This window comes from Mirounga angustirostris, unplaced genomic scaffold (genome assembly GCF_029215605.1).
Source record: "Mirounga angustirostris isolate CCGP_5_RB_7025 unplaced genomic scaffold, mMirAng1.0.hap1 SCAF_3, whole genome shotgun sequence".
Classification (NCBI taxonomy): Eukaryota; Metazoa; Chordata; class Mammalia; order Carnivora; family Phocidae; genus Mirounga; species Mirounga angustirostris.
The window spans coordinates 188644840-188665678 of NW_026991711.1; the positions used below are offsets into that span (position 1 = coordinate 188644840).

Consider the following 20839-nt stretch of genomic DNA (forward strand, 5'->3'; position numbering starts at 1 on the left):
ACTTAGGCCAATCCGCTCACTTCTGGGCTAAGCTGTGAATTCTGCCCTCAGCCTTGACGTGAGTGACATTTGGGGCCAAATTATTCTTGGTTGTGGGGGACTGTCCTGTGCATCATAGGATGTTAACCCCTCTTTGTTTCTACTGGCTAGATGCCACTAGCGTCCCCCAAGTCGTGACAACCCAAAATGTCTCCAGACGTTGTCAGATGCCCTTTGGCGGGCAAAGTCGCCATCAGCTGAGAACCACGGGGCTAGATCTACATTCAAGTCTGAGGTCTACACTCGCTGTGTGACCTTGGACACACTGACTCACCACTCTGACTCCATTTCCCCTCGGTAAAACAAGGGTTAGAAGGATCTGTTCATGCAAGGATTAGATGAACGGATGCATTTAAAACGTGCTTGGCATCAGGGAAGAACTCATCCCGTTCTGTATGTTCTGCCTGCTGGGAGGCAGAAGTGCAGGGAAAGCTCCAGGATGGTGCTAACACCTTTGGTTCCAAGAACAAACTCCCCGTTTGTCAATAACTTCATTTACACTTGCTAAGTTTTTGCCAAACCTGCCTCATAAGACAGATTTCAAAGAAGGGAAGACACCAGCCTCAAACCGCAAGGTAGCAGGTAGGTCATTAATTCCAAGTGTCTGAGAGGGACAAGAAGAGGTTGAATCTGATCTTTTCTATTCTTTACGAGGAAAACCACCCAAAGCAAAGGGGTCCTGAATTGCCGCACCGGGTCTGCCCCACCCCCACGGGTCTGCCCCACCCCCACCCTCCTTTCCGTATCTCGGGTTCTTTCCAGACCTTGAGGCTTTCCCCTCATTGATGAGATAAGCACAGCCTGATTGTGAGCTTTGTTAAGGAGCAGGGCAAAACCAAAATAATCAGAGAAAATGTTGACGAATAGGATGTGCTTGAAATGTTGATAAAGCTAGGATGGTTGTGGGGGGTGTGATGGGTGGTGGTCGGGGGTGGTCGTGGGTGGTCGTGGTGGCTGCTGGTGCTGGTACTAATAGTCCATTCAAGTGGCGGGGAAGGGGGCGGAAATTTGAGGTCAAAAGCAAGTGTAGATTGGCTGACTTACTAAGCAAGGGGTGGGGTAAAGGGACTTCACCTGGTCGGCGAGACCTCATTCCATTCCATACACCAGTCTGATTTATCATCCAACTTCTGAAAGGCAGAGATGGTATCATTAATTCCACACGTGTGGCCACACATCTGGCACGGAGTAGATGCTTGGGAGATACTGGTTCTGGGAATAAACGCTTGAGACTGTGGACTGGGTCTCAAGACGGCCACGGATTCATGTTCTCTGGCATTCACCAGCTGTGTGACTTCAGACAAGTAACTTCAGCTCTCTGGGCCTCCTCCTGTGTGGGTTGAACTTGACTGAGCACCTTCTTGGCCAGGCGCTATTCCAAGCACCCAGATCACAGCACTGAACACCGTCCTCACGGTCCCGGTTCTTACAGAGCTCACATTCTAGCAGGGAAGGCACAATGAACAAATACATGACCAAGGTGATTGATAAGGAACAAAGCAGGATGGTTTGATTGAGATGCCCTGGTGGCTACTTTAGCTAGCATGGTCCAGGAGCACCTCTTTGTGGATCTGAGACCCAAGTAATGAGCAGGCCTACCCAGGTGACCTCCATGTCTCTGGGAATCCCTCAGGGAGTATAGCTCAAGGCCACAGGCAGGTCGGAGGGGAGGATGGGGGTGGCTGGGGAGGAGGGGTCATTATACAGAGTCCTGGAGGGCAGGGTAAGGAGTCTGGATAATTTTCTCCTAGTAGTGGGTTTCCAGCAGTAAGATGGCCATGTTTTGGAAGCATGAGGAGCAGCCCTGGAGTAGAGGTAGGGGGAGCACAATCCTAGAATTTTGTCGAAGCAACTGAGTGGATGAGGTACGAAGCAGTTGGAGAAGCAGGTTTGAGAGGAGAGATGAAATGAAGGTTTACTTTTTAGCCATGATAATCTTGAGGTGATTATAAAAAGCTCTGATTTTCTTGTCTGCAAAGGGGGATAATCATAGTACTGAGGGGGTGAAATGAGACGGAGGGTGGAAAGGGTCCAGCGGAACGGCTCTCCATGGCTGACACTCTGGGACTACTGCCCTTACTTACTCTTTTCCTCAGGTGCCTGGTGAGGCCAATCCGATCAACATGGTGGCCAAGCTCAGCCAACTGACAAGTCTACTGTCCTCCATTGAAGACAAGGTACTGGGGGATCCTGCAGCTTCTCTTGGCTTCTCTGTGGTCCTCTCTTCGCTTAGAGAATGCCCGGGTGTGCAGGCTCTAGGCTTCCTTTGACCCTGTCCCCAAAGGAGGCTGCCTTCCCTGCACCTCTCCCCCCTGAAGGGCCTTGTGCGTTTACGCCCACAGGTCAAGGCCTTGCTGCATGAAGGCGCCGAGTCTCCCCACCGGCGGTCCCTCATCCCTCCGGTCACCTTTGAGGTAAGAGGCTGTGCCCTTGTGTTCTGCGGTTGGTCCCTCTGGAAGGACAGCTTTTGGCTCAGCTGTACGAGGGCAGGGAACCCAACACTGAGCGTGGTGGTTGGCAGAACCACCTGTGGAGATGGTAACGTTAGAATGGGCACCCCGACAGGTCTGGAACCTCCTTCGGGGGGGCTCCCCAGAGAAGAGCTTCTCAGCTTCAGATGCTGTACACTGTGTCCTTCTCCAAATGGGCGCAGCGAGTGACATCAAACAGGGGTTCCCCCATTCCCCTCCCCAGAAGCTGGCTGCAAAGTAGTACCTCAGGGGAGAAGTAGGAAAAATATGTAATTCCCGTGATTTCCTTAAGAGTGACTGAGTTAGAACCTCCAAGCTCAGGCCCAGAAATTTGTTTTTCTTAATGATCCACAGAGATCCTGGTGCAGCCAGCACAGCCCTGGTCCCATGTTCAGAAACACAGGACAAGATGCCCCCTACGCAAAGGCCTTTCTGGCCCTGATGATAATTCTGTATTTATATCTCCAGCTTCTGAGCATGCCTAGGCAATTGTCTTTTTCCTAATTATTGCCAGTAAACAAATGTTCAACTGTTGTAACAAGGCCCAGGAGCCGAAATCTGTTCTTAACATCCTTTCTGGAGTAGATGGCACATCAGATTAATAAGTGTTGTCAGATGAAGGCGTGAATGAATTGTTTTCCAGTCGTTCACCTGTTCCCTCCACCAAACCTGTTGGCAGAACAGCTGATGGGCGCACGAGGCACAGCCGGGGTCTTTCGCACATCTGAGCGGTTCTCGGGGGGCTGCCCGTGGAAACGTGGACTTGGGCCTCTGGGGCGAGGGAAGCTCTGAGTTTGAAGCCCGATGGCACCACCTGGGACACCAGGGCTGGAATGGCCAGGGGCTGCCCAGCCCCACAGACAAGGGGCTCCTGGGCTGGCCCCCAGGGCCCACACAGAGAGAGCATGACCACATCTCCCCTCCCCCTCTCCTCCTCACAGGTGAAGTCAGAGTCTCTGGGGATTCCTCAGAAACTGCAGCTCAAAGTCGATGTTGAGTCTGGGAAACTGATAATTAAGAAGTCCAAGGACGGTTCTGAGGACAAGTTCTACACCCACAATAAAAGTAAGACCCGCTCCCACCCACGCCGCTCTCATTCTGCTGGTGCCGTTTCTCATGACCGGCCCGGGAAAGAAGTCCACAGGCACATCCACCCCTGTGCTAGGACCTCACCCCCCACCCCCTCACCCTGCCTGTGGGACCCCGAGCCAGCTCTAAGGCCCACCTCACACACCCCTCCTTCACGAGGCCCTCCCTGTACGTTCACCTCCTTCCACCAAACCCTGGGTAAGTGAGCTTAAACGCACGGCTCTGGGGGGCCGTCCTCTGTGAATATGTGCCTCCTAGTGGGGAGTCCCCGGACAGAGCCCTGCACACGGAGCGGCTGCCGGCCTAGTCAGGTAGCGTCGGTCTTGGGCGTAGCATGGACTGAGAGCCGGTTTAGCACGGTGCTCAAGACTGAACTGTCTGAACTCGTATCCCAGCCCTGCCACTTGGCGGCTGTGCGACCCTGGACACAGGGTAGGCACCAGGAGAGATGACTGATGGCAGCACCTCACAGCACGTCTCCTGTGGACCTCTAGGGCCCAAGGCACGCGCCACCGCCTTACCCCGTCGAGAACACTCACCTGAGCTGTCTATTCAGATGGCAGCTCTTGGCTTGACAGCCAAACCCTACAAATAATATCCACTATGGTTGGACCTCCAGAGGGGCGGGAAGGGAGATTATATATTCAGTGCCAGCCGTGCCTGGGCACCATGCGATGGGTAAGCGTGCGGGTAGACCCTGGGGCTGGCCTGCCCGAGGTCAGATGTAGGCTCTGCCACTCGCCAGCAGGATTGTGTTGCCCTGCTTACTTAAGCTCTCTGTGCCTCATTTTCCCCATCTGTGAAATGGGGATAATAATAATAATGGATTTCTCCTAGGCTTGTCGTGAGAAGTAGATGAGCTAATGCATGCAAGAACTCCTCTTCTGTGCCCAGCAGCGGCACCAGCCCCTGGCAAAGTGCCCAGGCAGAGACCGGGGGCGGGAGGTCTACCCCACATGGGCCTGCAACCTCTTGCTGCCAAGTCCCGTCTGGGTGGTGGCACCAGAGTCCTCGGGATGCTCTCAGGGCAGCAGATGGAGTGGGAGTCTGGGGACCAGCCCCATGCAGGAGGCGGGGTGCAGTGAGGGGAAGAGCGCAGATAGCACAGGGAGGTGGTAGGAGCCCAGCCTCATATCCCAGCTTGGCCACTTGTGACCCTGGTCTAGAGCCCAGATCTCTCTGATCCTCAGTGTACTCTTCGTCAAAAGGGTGTATATACATCCTGTAGGGCTACCATGAGTCTTAAATAGACTACACTGTGTTTTATTGAGCACCTACTACCTATTGTGATAGTAGATGCTCAATAAATCACCATCACTGTTGTAATTATCCTTCCAAGGCAAGGCAGCATAGAGCAGTGAGGAGAGACCAGGAAATGAAGTCCCTAGACACTGGAGTGTGACAGGCTGTCCTATTCATGCATAGTTGAGGCCAGTGTTGAGACAGGGCTGCCCTGTCTGCTGGCAGGTTGGGCCGGAGACATGGGGTATGTGAGGGTTTGAGCAGGATTGGGCTGTGTTGAAAGTGATCCACTTAGAGCCATGCTTTCCTCTTACCTGTCACAGAGAACAGAGTTACGGCTGAAAGGGGTGCGCCCAACTTAAGAGGAAACCAAAGCCAAGGAGGAGGGGAGAAAGTGTCAGAGCACCTGACTGCTCTAAAAAACTCAAGGTTTCTGGACTGAAAGAAATCCCTCCCAGGGTTCTGGGAAGCACTGTGAACGCTTGTCGGTTTAATTCAATGGACATTTTTTCTTTGGAGTGTTTTCCATGAACCAACACTAAGTTGGAGCCCTCCAGAGATGTAGCAGCGTAGAAGGGAGAGTTGACCTGTGAGCGTATGTTACAATGTGTATCAGATGCAAGGTTGGCCCAGAAGGAGGATTGATTAGCTCTGTTGTGGGTGTGCAGGGAGGCCTCACACCACAGATGGCTCTGTCTAGGGCTTTGAGGGATGAATAGGAGTTCACCAAGCATAAGGTAGGGGAGGGCCCTAAGACTGAGAATGGCCTGTGTTGGGGCAGAGTGTTAGGGAAATCCCATGTCCCTTGTGGCCCTAAAGAGAGGAGAAGTGGGACATGGGGCCCCAGATGTGGACAGGGCCCTGAATGCCAAAGTAAAAGCTGGAGATGTTCTATGGCATGGACAGCGCTGACGGGTTGACCACCTAGAGGGGTGAATATACCCCTTTGTGGAATTCTGGACAGTGTGAAAGTTGCCATCAGATCAGGGATGGGTGAAAGAGCCAAGCTGGTAAAGAGGCACCCTGAGAGACCCCAGCTCGAGTCGAGATACACTGTGACAGTGGAGTTCACAAGCCCTTGAAAAGAGAAGCATGGATGCCTGGAGCCCGCTAACCCAGACATTCTGCAGGCTACGCTCGCTTGCTTCCTGTCCTCCCTCCAGGGCCTGGAGCCCAGCTCACCCTCTGCCATGGCCTCTGTCACATCAGGACACAATTACTTGTTCCCGAGTCCCCTCCCCGACGAGGGCCGGGTCGTGATCTTACACACTCTGCCATCTGCAGGCCCAGCACAGGACCTGGTACCCAGCAGGTGCGTACTCAGGGATTGCCGATTGACTAGGCGCTTATAGCGTCGCTCATAAATCCCCACCTCCCCCCACCAAAAACATGGGGCCTCCACAGAGGCCAGGAAGTGGGGCTTTTTTGTTTACTGCTAAATCAATCCCCAGAGTCAAGAACAGTACTTGGACAGAGTAAGTGATCGTCAGTACGTACTGAGCAAATCCATGAATGAATGAATGAACAAATGAGTTCAAGGCCAGTGCGATAACGCAGTTCATGTGGATGCGTGTTTGGGTGCCCTCTTTATAACCAGCACGGGAAGCAGTGTGCTTCTGCGGTGAGGGGCTCTGGGTAAACTGGATTCCCATACTGGTTTCACAGCTTGGTAATTCCCTCGCTCATTGGCTTGATCATGGTGTGACCTTAAATTAGTGACTTACCTACTCAAAGCCTCCGTGTCCACGTCCATAAAACGGATTCCTATAGGGTCCTTGCGAGCGCTAGTGGCGTAAGGCATGTCTTTAGCCTGTCCTAGCACAATCAGTTTCCAGTCGTGGTTATTGTAAAGTGCTAATCATCTGGAGGAAATCTTGGATTGCAGGTGTTGGGAGTCCCTTGCCCTGCTCCGGTCCCTGTGTTCTTGAATAGCTTTGGCACTGAGGTCTTCTATGCATAGGAAAAGCCGGTGGCTGTCTGAGGAAATCCTAATGTATTCACTTACTGAGCAGTCATGATGTGCCAGGCGCTGGGGATGCAGAGGTGAACAAGCCAGGAGGGGTCCTGGCTCTCGGGGAGGTTCCACGCAAGTGAGAGTCAAGGAGAGAATAACCAAGTACACAAATACGTAAACCAGGAAAGTGTCAGGGAGTGACGAGCTCTAGGCTGGGAATGTAAATAGGATGTTATGACAATAATGGAGGACTGCCATTTGAGCTGGCACCTGCGTGTCACGAACGTGCTGGCCACACAAAAACCACAGAAAAACCCTTGGGCAGAGGTTCCGAGGTGGGAGCAAGCTTGTCATGTGAGCAAGCCTGGAGTGGCCGAAGCACAGGTGGGGCAGAGATGGGGCACCTGTCCTGGGCTTGGTGAGCCCGGAGTATGTTCTACGTGCAGTGAACCACTGTTCGGAGATTTTAAGCAAGGGAGTGGTATGATCCCACTTTAAAATGAACTCTGGCCGCCGTGCTGAGAATAAATTATGGCAGGGAGTGGGGAGACAGACCAGTTAGGAGACCTTGAGATGGGGAAGGATGGACATTGGGAATGTTTTGAAGGTCAAACTGCTCATACCCGCTCATGGGTGAGATGGAGAGTTGCAAGGAAAAGAACCACAAAGAGCTAGTTTTATTTAGCTGGGTGTGGGGACAAGTGGGCCTCTTACTAGCCCTGGTAGAATACTAATCCTGATCAAGCAAGATGTCACATCTTGCAAGCAGCCTCACGGTCCTGCAAATGGGGGTCAAGGAAAAACCAGAAGTTCGGAAGGACAGAGATAGAGCCTCATAGTAGCAGATTAGCAAAAGTCTCAGGGCATCCCTGTTGCCAGCAGTAGGAATCACACCATGGGCTATTTACTGCTGCTGACAAGGGCGATAGGCTTTCTGAGCACACAGGACATCCACGATCTCCCTTGGGTAAGATTTCCAGTGAAGATGGCAGTTGAACATACACACTTGTCAGTTCCCTTCTTAAAAGCAAAACTCACAGGAACCAAGAGCCTGAGGTGGCAACAAAATTCTAAGTGCTGAAAAGCAGATGGATAATGATAACCAACTTAAAAAGGCTCAGTTTTAAGCATGTAGTAGGAAAAATTGAGACACCTGACTCATACCACAGAACCCACAAAGGGTACAGGAATCGATACTGTCAGGGGCCCCTAGAGGTGGTAAAGGTGAGGTTATAAACATCAGGATTGGATGAAAATCTATTTTAAAAGAGACCCATCAGATCTTTCTTACTCCTCACAGCCTACTCTCTGTCTCCCCTCACTCATTATACACGAGGATGTTAGTTTCCTGGAGAAGCTAAAGGGCTGGGGGGACACCAGGCCTGGTAAGGATGGAGGACCTCACTGGAAACAGGACAAAATAACAGTTACTTCTGAATGTTGATACCACAACCTTCATCACTGCCCGGCCAGGATGCTGCTAGCCAGGCCCACACCCTCCAGGCAGGAGGTTGGAAGAGGCTTCTCTGGAGCACGTGACCAGCCCAGGGGCAAAAATCAGCCTGTGGGTTTCCCTGTGAGTCAGCCCATGAGACCACCCATTGCAGAAGCGTTGCTTGACAGACCCCCACTGTCACTGTTGGAACACACAGCCAAGGATCACCAGACATTGAAGGGAAGCCTGGGATAGGCAGTGAGACTCAAGGCAAAAAAGAAACAAAAAGACAAAAAAATTGGAGGGAGCAAATTATGAAGGTTAAAAGAAATTGGACCATGAAACAAGAACAGAATGCTATTTTAAAATGAACATTCAGAGAACAAAATAGAAATGAAGAAGGAGGAAAGAAGAAAGGGGAAGAAGATAGGGAAAGGGAAATTAAAACATTACAGCAGAAATTTTTTAGAAATAAAAACAGAATGGAAGGGTGACAAGATAAAGTTGAAGGCTCCCAGATGGCAGAACAAAAGGATAAAGGGAGGGAAAATAGGAGAGAAGAGATTATTTAAAATTAGAAGACCAGTCTAAGACATCTAATACCAAAATAAGGCAGTAAGAGAAAATGGAAACAATGAGAGAGACTCTCAGAACCAAACAACACCAGTTTCCAAATTGAAAATAGCCGACAAAGTACCCAGCACGACAGAGGAACATTGTTCCTCCCTGAGGCACACACAACACTGGAAAGTCTTACAACATTGGTGTCAAAGAAAAGATCCTAAAATCTTCAAAGCAAAAGATTATAGACTGTCAGGGCTCCCCAAGACTATCTCAGCAATTCACCAAGGAGAACTCCCAGGACTCGGCATAAAGTCATACAGCTATGATGTATTCCAGTGAAAGGATGCAAAGCAAAATCAGCAGAAGGAAAAGGCATATGGGAGGAATTCCATGGGGGAAATCAAGCACAGGCTTCCAGGAGTCCTCTCCCAGTGCAGTCACACGGGGCATGCTTAATTGCTCCCCCAATGAGTTGTGACAACACATGTGAAATGTTGTCTACCAGGGAAGCTCATTAGAGAGTCAGCACCCAGGGATTTTTAATGGGACTGGTCACATAGGCACCCTCTGCCTGTCACATACCCAAATTCCAGACTCCCAGGAGGAAAGCGGATGTTCAGCAACCACACTGTTACTATAAATAGTTTAGGGGTATCAAGCTGCTTTTACCAGTTCAGGACAGGCTGGGGACCCTCCCCAAATCCAAGTTCCCAGATGACAACCAATGACCACCTTGCAAGCATCTTTTCCAAGGATGGCAGTCAGGCTTTCCAGGTTAACTCTTCTGCAGGCAGGTAGATCAAAATGACATTGAGTTTCTCAGCAGCAGTGCCAAAAACTAGAGATGATGGAGCAAGTTTTCCCAAGGAAGGGTCCTGAGGAAAATAATTCCAAACGGTCAGTGAAATGTGAGGGTAGGGTGTTCAGACATGCAAGGCCTCCAACGTATGTTCTCCATTCCTGTTTCTTGAGAAACAACTAGAGACGTGGCTCTACCAAAATTTGGGCATAAAACAAGAAAGAGGAAGACAATAACTGAGAAATTGGATCCAGTACAAGAGAAAGAGTAGTGAATTGATTCCTGAATGATGGAGAGGGAAGGTCCTAAGGTAATGGCTGTGCGTGAGACCTAGAGGTCATCAGCCCAGAGAAGAGAGGGCCCAGAGGCTCTGGGAGAGGCTTCCTCAGGATGGTAAAACTGATGAAAGTGCTTGATTATACAGAAAAGAGAGTTATAAACTAAGAGAGTTAGGACCAATGAAAAAGCATGGCAATTATTAACTCCAGGAAAAACCAAAAAGTTGTGTAAGAAAAGGGAAGCAATCGAGGCTTATCAGTAGCATTTCCATAGTCATAACACTGAATACTTAACTGATCAAAATGGTGATATAATTACTGGAAGATGATGATGGGACCGAAATTATGCATTGGTAGGGAGCGAGGAGTGGTGAGAGTACAACCTGTGTGGAAGAGGACTAAACCTCCACCTTCTGTAGTGGGAAGTCAATACATAATAGGAAATATCTAAAACTGAAACACCAGGAAGAAGTAATAGAAGCATGTTATTTAGGAGACTGAAATACCAGGAAGAAGTAATAGAAGCATGTTATTTAGAGACACAGTAAAATTCCCAAAGAACCCATTAAAGGAGTTAAATGTAATTGCCTATAGGTAGAAGGACATTGGAGAGGTGGAGTTGGGGGGATACTATTGTTTGTAAAAAATCTTGTAGAACAGCTTGAGTCTTGATTGTTGATAGAAGTAAACAGTTTTGATTTAGATATGAATTAAAAGCAAAGTAAAAGAGGGAAGAGAAAGGAAGTAATTGAGGTAGGGGGGAGGAGGAGGAGAGAAAGCAAGGGAGAGAGGGAGGAAGATGAAAAGGTGACAGTTCACACTGTCTCTGCTCTGGCCAGGCCACCTCTTGCTTATTCCAGGCACCACCCTTCCCAAGCATGAGTCCCTTTCTGATATTACAGCCAGGAGCAAAGGGATCTAGGCGACTAGGCACAAATTGGGTGCTCACCTGGGGATGGGAAGTCAGGATTGTTGCTGATTAGGTGCCAGAATATAGCATAGACTCTACATATTGGGTGATAAGTGGATGAATGAATAAATAAACTTTCATTGCTCTTAAGTCCTACAGCTCATCAAATCTCAGAAGTTTCTGAACAAGTTGGTGATTTTGGTGGAAACCGAGAGGGAGAAGACCCTGCGGAAGGAATATGTTTTTGCTGACTCCAAAGTAAGTGAGGACAGAGTACTTAGATGGGTCAGGAGGGGAGTGGGGGACACATGTCTTTGGAGGCTTGTGTGTGCCTGGAAATTTGCACCGTTAGCTTGCTCAATTCTCACCACTCATTTCCCATCTGGGAAAACCAGTCCCAGGAAATTAGGGGACACATTCCAGGTTGGCGGGGATTTGAACAGCTGCAGGTTCATCCTCCCCACTCTGCCACATTCCCTGCCCCCAAGAGGGTCCATCCTTTATCACTTATGTCTCATCCAGCCCTGATCCCCACTGGGAGACTTTTTAGCTTCTCTGGGCTGGACTCAGAAGTCCTCTGGGGCATCTCAGATTTAAATCTGAATACCAACTAGCACTCCTTCTGTGGCCACCTTTTGCCCCACTCTGCAGGAGTAAGATGCCCCACCAGTCCTGGCTCCTGGAGCAGGAGGTGGTGTGGGGCAATGAAAATACTCGGGGTCTTTGAGCATTGCACTGGGCCTCTGTATAGCCAGAGGCAGGGTTCTCTGTGATCTGGTCACTCCCCTCTGACGTGCCAACCAGGGCCTGAGACCCTCCATCTTGGCCTTACTCTTTATCCTGTAGTATATGGCTCACACGAGGCAGGGCACAGAGAGCTTTCATCACATCACCTGTTGGCTGACCAGGCGTTAGCACCATGGCAAGGCTGAGGGACAAGGGCTCCCAGCTCAGGCGTACAGGGACAGTCCCCACCAAGTGCCAGAACCTTCCTTCTTTCACCTGCCCCATAGATGATGTGTCAGCGGGTGTGGGGGGGTGCTGGTGGGAGGGCAGCAGGAGGCCAGGCGGTGCCCAGAACTGGCGGAGAGGGTGGGACGAACTCGGAGGAATGACAGAGAAGGGGCTGGGAGAAACAAAGATGCAGGGGGCCAGACAGGCGGGGGGAAAATGGAGAGAAGGAACGTCTGGCTGGACCTCATTCTGGGTACATGGACATAGATCTAAAAACCAATTCTGCTCATTGCTGCAGGCTCAGAAGGATTGAGACATGACAGTAAACTGAGGCACCACATTTTGAGCCATCCCAAACTAAAGGCAGGTTTCCATAACGACAGTCAGCATAACATCTTTGTGAGCAGGTTTCTTCAGAGGGGATTGATTAACTGAGATTTGCAATTTTTTAGGTTGAATCATACGAAATTGCCATCTCTGTAGGTGCGAAACAGCTAAACGCTGGTAATTTCATATGGTACAACCTAAAATTGGTGTGTGTGCTTGGGTGGTCAGCCTGCCCTTGACAGTCCGCTCTGCTTTGTGCCCCCTGCACACCCAGGGACCCGGGACAAGTCAGGGAGGACTCTTCAGGAGTCGCTGACAGCCTTCATGTATTCTTTTCTTTTTGCTTTCTTAGATCTAAATTTTCTTTCATTAAATAACTACTCTCATTGGTGAAAAAGTAACAAATACAAATAAAAGGTTTAAAATGGAAGCATCCATATGCTGCTAGTAGACTTTGGACTCTCAGGATGTTTTTTTGTTTTGTTTTCTTTAAAGATTTTATTTATTTATTTGAGAGAGAGACACAGAGAGCATGAGCAGGGGGAAGGGGCAGAGGGAGAGAAGGAAGCAGACTCCCCGCTGAGCAGGGAGTCCCACACGGGGCTCCATCCCAGGACCCCAAGATCATGACCTGAGCCAAAGTCAGATGCTTAACCAACTGAGCCACCCAGGCGCCCTGCATGTGTGTGTGTGTGTGTGTGTGTTTTAAGATTTTATTTATGTTTTTGACAGAGAGAGACACAGTGAGAGCAGGAACACAAGCAGGGGGAGTGGGAGAGGGAGAAGCAGGCTTCCCGCTGAGCAGGGAGCCCGATGCGGGGCTCAATCCCAGGACCCTGGGATCATGACCTGAGCTGAAGGCAGATGCTTAACGGCTGAGCCACCCAGGCGCCCCTCCTTGTTTGTGTTTTTAATAAAAATGCAACAATGCTATTTATACTGTTTTGTCAACTGGCTTTTTGCACGTAACAACGTAGTTTGGACATCTATCCTGGTTGAGAAAGTATTTCTGCAGCAGAACTTGTGAACCCTACAGTATTCTGGCATGTGGATGACCCATACTACAGTTATTAACTTGCTTCCTAGGATTGGACATTAAGGTTGTTTCTAGTTTTTTTCTGTATTGACGTGCATACTGCAGTCCCTGTGCTGTGGCTGGGTCTTTGTGAGGTTCCTGGTGTCTTAGAGTCAGATCCTTGCAGAGGATTGGCAGGGTCAAAGAGAAGCCACTTCCTTAAGACTTCGGACCCTCTTTCCAGATGCTCTCCTGCAAGTTCGTACTGATTTGCGCTGCTCTCAGTTTTCTTGAAGCTGACCAAGCCCTTTGAAAGTGTAATGTGCAGGGAGGAGGAGGCCTTTCTGAGTCTGTCTGCCCTTCAATCCCTAGAAGAGAGAGGGCTTCTGCCAGCTTCTTCAGCAGATGAAGAACAAGCACTCGGAGCAGCCGGAACCAGACATGATCACCATCTTCATCGGCACCTGGAACATGGGTAGGTTCCCCCGCACACTCCCTCCCCCCACCTCCTCTTGGGTTCTGCTTTGCTGCCTCAGGCATCTGCAAATGGATGGGGGGGCATCTCTCTTCCTCCCACCCTCCACCCCCCACCCCCTAGCCTGTCTGCACAGCCTCCTTTCTAGGGAATTCTATACTTTTGCTGCGACAGTGGATAAGAGAAATGAGCTCTGGGATTCTCATACCCCAGTAGCAGCTGGGCTGGGTTACTTTGCATGTCTAAACTGGAAAGTTGTAGATATAGTCTGGATAGATAGGTGAAGAGGCTTTTGTGCACCTGCCAGCCTTAGGCAGCTCTCCAAGGGGGCCTCAGGCCTGGAAGAAAGAACTCCCTCCCTGGATGGGGTTGCCAGATTTATTGAGAGAGAAAGAGAGTGAGATGATGCCCAGTTACATTTGAATTTCATGTAAACGGCAAAGTTTTTTTTAGTATTGGTACCTAGCTAGAAATGATTCTGCTAAATATATACTACATGTATTTATATACTAATCTATATAACATGCTAATATACATTGTACTGAATATAAGTTGTAGCAAATAGTGTAACTATTCAGCTAAAAATAAGTCCTAAATCTACACCAAATATATACTGTACCATGTACTGTGTACTTATATACTAATATATATTTATAAACTAGATATATCACACTAAATATAAATTATACTAAATAATTATTTCATGGAAGTATTTAGCTAGGAAAAAAATAAGTAGATACAGGATGTCTAGTTCACTTGAATTTTAGTTAAATGGATACTGCACGGGGCATACCTTTTGTAACAGTTCTCTGTTGTTTATCTGAAACTTGAATTTAACTGGGTGTCCTTCTAACCCCACATTGTCCAGAGCAGAGTCAGGCTCACCCACCCTCTGACCCAACAGATAGCCAACCAGCAGCTGTGGGCGGGGTGGGGGGTGAACAGCAGCCCTTCGAGGAGGGGCAGGGGGTGATCTGGAAATGAGAACATAATTTGCTCCTCCTGGCCTATGGGCTGAAGGGAGAGTGGGCCAGAGCACCTGAGCCCAATTCCACAAGCCACCAGCCCTCCACAGGCATTCAGGCCCCAATATTGCAGGGGGCACAGCAGTACTGAAGTTGAACTCTGGCCCATGCTTGGGGTCCCATGTCCTCTTCTGTCCTCTCTTGTGTTTTTTACTGGCCACCTGATTTCATCAACTCACTCTCAGGGGTTCATGCACGGGGGCATGCTGCCCCTGTTTTTCCCTCTGTGAGCATGGGGGGCTTAGATTCGGCTGGACATGGTGAAGTCCATCCTGGAGGGGGCGCTGTTCACGCAGAAGGCAGTGCAGAAGGAGCTGGCTGGGTGGCTGGGTGGGGTCTCCCCAAGCAGAGACCACCAGCCCCTAGGGCTTATGCTCGCACTGTGAACCATAGTGGGGAGCAGAATGGCCGCCGTCAAGTTACTTGGATTCTTGGCCAAGAAGGTTATCTCTCTGGGGGAAAAGTTTACGCAACCTTGAAGGGGTGTTTCGAGGAGAAATAAATCCTTCATCATGTCTTTATTAAGCTACTTTGACTCATTTTTCGAAATGAGAATGGAGGAGGTCTCCACGCTCCTCCTGTCTCTTCGGCTCTCAGTTTGTGGCTGAGATCTCTCTGGTTTGCAAGGAAGTCCCTGTTGTCTCCCAAACCTGTCAGCCTGCTGGGCCGTCCTTGCCAACAGGATGTAAACTCCTCGAGGACTGTCTCAGTTACTCAGTCAGCCCCAAAGGCTAGGACGGTGTTTGACGTCTCGTGCAACTAGTTCAAGTCACCCTACGGAATCTTCGGTTATTTCCAGTCTCTGAAACTTCATGTTCTCTTTACAGAGAGACTTAACTGTGCTCTGACCCCACCTGACATCCTGGGGGTAATAGTACCTAATTCTCCAGCTGTGGCATTTCGTGGGGTGGCCCGAGTGGTTTTCAGTGGCTGGGTGAAGCTCCTGCCCCACACACTTGCCCCCACCTGTGTTTTGAACTCACCTGATGTACCTTTGACTCACTTGGTGTTGGGTTTTGCTGTTGAAGGTAACGCCCCCCCTCCCAAGAAGATCACGTCCTGGTTTCTCTCCAAGGGGCAGGGAAAGACGCGGGATGACTCTGCTGATTACATCCCCCATGACATCTACGTGATCGGCACCCAGGAGGACCCCCTGGGAGAGAAGGAGTGGCTGGAGATACTCAGACACTCCCTGCAAGAAATCACCAGCATGACTTTTAAAACAGTGAGTAGCTGGCCAGGGCGCTGGGTGGAACTCCGGGGCAGTGGGCTTTGTGAGGTTGGCCAGGAGCATCTCAGACGCAAGGGTGGGCTCGGCCTGTGAGCTCTCAACTTCCAAAGATGCCCGTTTGCTCAGTGGTCATTCCCCACCACCACCTCTACCTTCCAGGGCCAGAGAGGAGCACCTCTATTCTGAGATTGGTGTTGCTGAAAATCACTGGGGCCCTCCCTCGTCCTTGCCCCTGCTTGTAGATCATCCTTCATTGAAATCTTGCCAGTCCTGGCTCTCATCTTTAATATACTTTGTTGCATCTGCAGGGCATCGTTAGACGCTCCCCCGAAGTTTAGGGATTACAGATAGGGTCCCCCATCTTGGAGGTCAGGGCTGGGGGGGAGATCTCTTGCCCTGTGGTCAAGCACCGTGCCCTGGCCAAGGGTGACTGTGTTGTCCACCCCCCCAGATTGCCATCCACACCCTCTGGAACATCCGAATTGTGGTGCTGGCCAAGCCGGAGCATGAGAACCGCATCAGTCACATCTGCACTGACAATGTGAAGACAGGCATCGCCAACACGCTGGGTGAGCAGGGAGGGGGCTGCGCTCATGTGGTCGTCCCACCCGAGCTGACCGGGACATCCCTGTGTCTCACTTCCAGGCCTCCCCTCAGCCCTGGGTAAGCGGGTTGGTGGGTTCCCCCAGCCTCCACCCGGGGTCTACACCAGTGCTGCTGGGGATCTGGCTAAAATGCGGGTTCTGACTCGGCAGGTAGCAGGTGGAAACTGACGTTCTTGAGTTTCCAACTAGCTAGCAGGTGGGGTCATGCTGCTGGCCCGCAGGCCCGACCTAGAGAACCAAGGACCTAGGACAGGAGTTGACAGACTCTCTGTAAAGGGCCACATGGTAAATATTTTAGGCTCTGTGGGCCGGGTGCCATGACACGAAAGGAACTACAGATTGCACAAACGGGAACGCGAGTGGCTGTGTTCCAGAAAGCTTTGCTCGCAGACACAGGTGGGGGCTGGATTTGGCCCGCAGGCTTTCTGTTGCCAACCCCTGGTGTAGATCGAGAACGACTCGGGTTGGATGCGGAAATGCTGGTATTAGCGGTGAGCCAAGGGGGACCAGTCAGGGCACCTTCGGGAATTGAATTCAGAGCAGAGGACGACCGGAGTGCCATCTGTGAGTGTGAGTCTGTGTGTGGGTGTGGATGTGAGTGCTCGTGTGTCTATGTGTGAGTCTGAGTGTGTGTGAGTCTACACGCAAATCCGAGTACGTGAGTCTGTGTGAGCGCGTGTGGGCAGGTGCACCCACGCAGGCCGTGGGCGGGGTTGAGGGCGCGAGGCCAGTGGTTTCTGGTGGTTGGAGTCGGGGACAGGACAGAGTCCCCGAGACAACAGGAAACAGAAGAATTGCTGCAATCGAATGTGAAGAACTCGCTCAGCTTTTCTGCTGACAAACCACACGTTGCCCGCGTCCACACCCACTTGACCCCTTCCTTCCTGTCTCCGGAGCTGCCCTGTCAAAGCCCACGCCCTTCTGCTGCCCAGGAACCTCTCTATCCTTGCTGCAGCCTGCGTGGGCTGCCCACCCGCCTGCCACCGGCCCCTTCCCAATACACGTAAGGTAGTCAGACCTCTGGTACGAGCTAAAACCACACCTCAGCCAGGCCTCGCCTCCGGCTGTTGTCCCAGCTCTCATTCATCATGACAGAGCCACCCGTGTGTCCCCCCAACATGGTGCTGGGCACTGGACAAGGGACTGTGCACACAGCAGCCTGCTCACATCCCATGCACCTGCTCCTCCCTTCCCCCGACCCTGGGGCTGGCCTCTTTCCCCTCTTCTCCCCTCAAATGACTCCCAGCCGTGGTTACCATGGAACAGAGCCCAGTGAATGCTGGTTGGCTAATGCTGGTGGACATCATCCCTAGAAGAACTAAGGCCTTTTTGAGAACATACATGTGCACGGCCGAGAGCTAAATGCTCTAGGAGTATTATCCCATTTACTAGAAACGCCCCGTGGGGGGCAAGGACCGTTGTTGACCCCATTCACAGACAAGATGCTGGAGGTGACAGTGATGTTCCTTAGCCTGTCCCAGGTCCAGTGGCAAGAAAGTGGTGGGCAGGGATTTAAACCAGGTCACATTGCAGGATGGGGAGAAAGCTGGAAGGAGAGGCCCCCCCACCCATTGGGGCAGGGGAGCAGGGCCACCCATCGTTGATAGGTGGATGATCTTTGAGGTCCTTCCACTTAGGCTCCACCCAGTGCTGTCCAGCTCACACAGAGGGAGAGCCACATAGGTGGCTACGAATTTTCTAGGAGCCGCATTCAAGAAAGTTAAAGGAAACAGGTGAAGTCGATTTTCATAACATTTAATCAAACATTCATTCAAAAGATTACCATTTCAGTAGGTATGCAATATAAAAATTACTAAATATTTTACATTCTGTTTTTCTTGCTGAGGCTTATAATTCTGGTGCATCTTTGTATTTACAGTCCTCCTCAGTTGGGACCAGCCACATTTCAAGGGCCTGATACGTACAGCTCAAGCTGTTGACTAGAGCAGGCTCTCAGACTTCTGCATGCGTCAGAATGCCCTGGAAAAGGGGTTGGCAAATTTTGTCTCTAAAAGGCCAGCCGGGAAATATTTCAGGCTCTGCAGGTCATGCAGCCTCTCTTGCAACTACTCAACTCTGTGGGCGTAGCTGTGTTCCAATAAAATGTTATTTATGGGCTCCTATTTGAATTTCATACCATTTTACTGTGTCACAAAACCTTCTTTTGATTTTTTCCCCCAACTATTTAAAAATGTAAAAATTATCTTCACCTGACCTGACATCGGGCCTGCGTTTTGCCCACCCCTGACCTACGGGGCTTGTTTCGCCCACAGTCCTGGGCCCCGCCTCCAGAGTTTCTGATTTGGCAGGGCCGGGGCGGGGCCTGAGAATTTGCACTTCAACATTCCCAGGTGCTGCTGCTGTTCTTTGGGGAACACACTTTGAGAACCACTAGTCTAGAATAGGTTGAAACTCCGAATAAGAGGTGGCCTCAGTGAGGGTTTTGGTCCCACCAGGAGCCTGATTAGCTGGGGGAATGTCAGCCTACCCAGCCCCGCGCTCCTTTGTCTTTAAATCTTCCCCAGGCTTCTGGCTGCTTTCGGTGGTCGTGCCTGCTTGGCCTGTGGGGTAACGATGAGTCCCCGGGAGGGGGATAGCTGGATGACTTAGGCCTGCTGAGGACTCCCAAGGCCGCAGGCCCTTCACCCTGTTTTCTCTGGTCCTGGAGGAATGCCCCCCTCCCCGCCGAGTCCCTGCCACTCCTGAGTCTCCCACTCCAGATGAAGCTGTTCTGCTTTTCTCGCTCTCCTCTTGAGGAGTAACGTTGCTCCACCTTGATTTCCCGCCACTTGCCAAGGTTGCCTGTTGTGCTGACTTCTTGCTTCTCCCCTCCCTTTAGGGAACAAGGGAGCCGTGGGGGTGTCGTTTATGTTCAACGGAACCTCTTTGGGATTTGTTAACAGCCACTTGACTTCCGGAAGCGAAAAGAAACTCAGGTAATAGAGCTCATTGCCTGAGAGCATGTTATGGGGTTATCTGCCCAGACAGACCTCACATCCCCAAACACTGCAACTACCGTGCAGCCCCCGGCTTTCCCCGTCGCTGTGGCACAAGAGCGACCTCTCGTGTGGATGAATCTTGTCGGGAGGACAGGACACACGTTTCCATATGTCATCGATCTCCTAGATGCCTAAATTCCACTCCATTTCTAAAGGGAAGGACCTCCTCCGGGCACCCTTACAGATCAAAGCCCGTTGGGCCCAGTCATGAAGACCTCTATCTAGAATAACCATGATTCCAGTCCCTGCTGAACGGAAGCTCTGGGGGCCCCTGCACTGTGCCCCCATTTCCTCCTGAAAGGCCCTTTGCACCCTGTGTCTCACCTGCACACGGAGGGGGTCTGCTGCAGCTGGGGCCCCAGAATTACGTCTCCATCCCCCCAGGCTCCCTCCGCCTTCCTGCCATGGTGGTGAAATAGGGAACCAGTGACCCCATGCAAGACGGCTACTTTTTCATTTAAATAGGCGAAACCAGAACTACATGAGCATTCTCCGGTTTCTGGCTCTGGGGGACAAGAAGCTAAGCCCTTTCAACATCACTCACCGCTTCACCCACCTCTTCTGGCTCGGGGATCTGAACTACCGCGTGGAGCTGCCCACCTGGGTAAGGGGCTGCCCACCCGGGGCAGGGGCTGCACGGGGCCACGGAGGAGCCGCTACACCCCCTTGGGGACTCGATGCCGTTCTGTCGTGGAACCCCTCGCCTTTACAGTCCCTCCGCTCACCCTGGGTCCCCACATACCCGAGGAGACCAGCCCAATTTTCTGTCCAGATGGCGGGTGACTGGGCAGCTAAGGAAGACGTTGCTTGCGTTGGATGCCCAGGCTTGGTCCACCAAGGAGCAGTCCGAAGGGCTGCTTGGCAGACATGGCCTTGCTCACTGAGGGAGAGCAGAGGGTTCCCAGGAAGGGGGTGGACAGTCCTGGGAGCAGAGCCGTGCGGTCTGCGCAGACACCTTGGTTACAGCTTGTACGTCCCTAACCGGGGTGTGGAACCTTCACTTTGCATCCCATGTGGGGGGAAGAGAGGACGGCAGAAACTGAGGGGCGAGAACCCTGGGGCACAATCAGGCTAAGGAATGGCCTGGGGTCGGTTGCAGATCCCCGACAGTCGGGCTGGAACCCAGACCTCCTCTCCTTCCCCTCGCTTTTGCTGCCCCAGCCGCGCTGCGGAGACCGAGGAAGAGCTTAGGGCCCGTTTGTGCCCCTCCCGCCTCCCCACCACTCCCTCCCTCATTAGAAGCTCCCCGCAGCCGATGGGAGAGGGCTGGACACGGACCCCACAAATCCCAACCCTTCACAGTCGGAGGGGCTGTCCCGGCTGTTCCCTCACCAGGAGGTCGGCCAAGGGCGTTTGCCAGAGCAGAGGGAGCAGTCTCGGGAGGGAGGACCGCTGGGTTCCAGGCTGCCGGCGCATGCTGCTGATGC

At 51.4% G+C, this 20839-nt stretch overlaps 1 protein-coding gene across 2 annotated transcripts in view; it reads left to right on the forward strand.

Moving 5' to 3' along the window:
* The window catches only part of INPP5D (inositol polyphosphate-5-phosphatase D), a 114202-nt gene that overhangs the window by 65940 nt on the left and 27423 nt on the right, over nucleotides 1-20839 (forward strand). For both annotated transcript variants that reach the window (XM_054505946.2, XM_045867711.3), the window contains exons 7-15: nucleotides 2136-2216; nucleotides 2382-2453; nucleotides 3452-3575; nucleotides 10933-11039; nucleotides 13450-13552; nucleotides 15606-15802; nucleotides 16260-16377; nucleotides 19253-19349; nucleotides 19878-20016. In XM_054505946.2, the coding sequence (XP_054361921.1) occupies nucleotides 2136-2216; nucleotides 2382-2453; nucleotides 3452-3575; nucleotides 10933-11039; nucleotides 13450-13552; nucleotides 15606-15802; nucleotides 16260-16377; nucleotides 19253-19349; nucleotides 19878-20016 (1038 nt within the window). The remainder of the gene's footprint in view (nucleotides 1-2135; nucleotides 2217-2381; nucleotides 2454-3451; nucleotides 3576-10932; nucleotides 11040-13449; nucleotides 13553-15605; nucleotides 15803-16259; nucleotides 16378-19252; nucleotides 19350-19877; nucleotides 20017-20839) is intronic.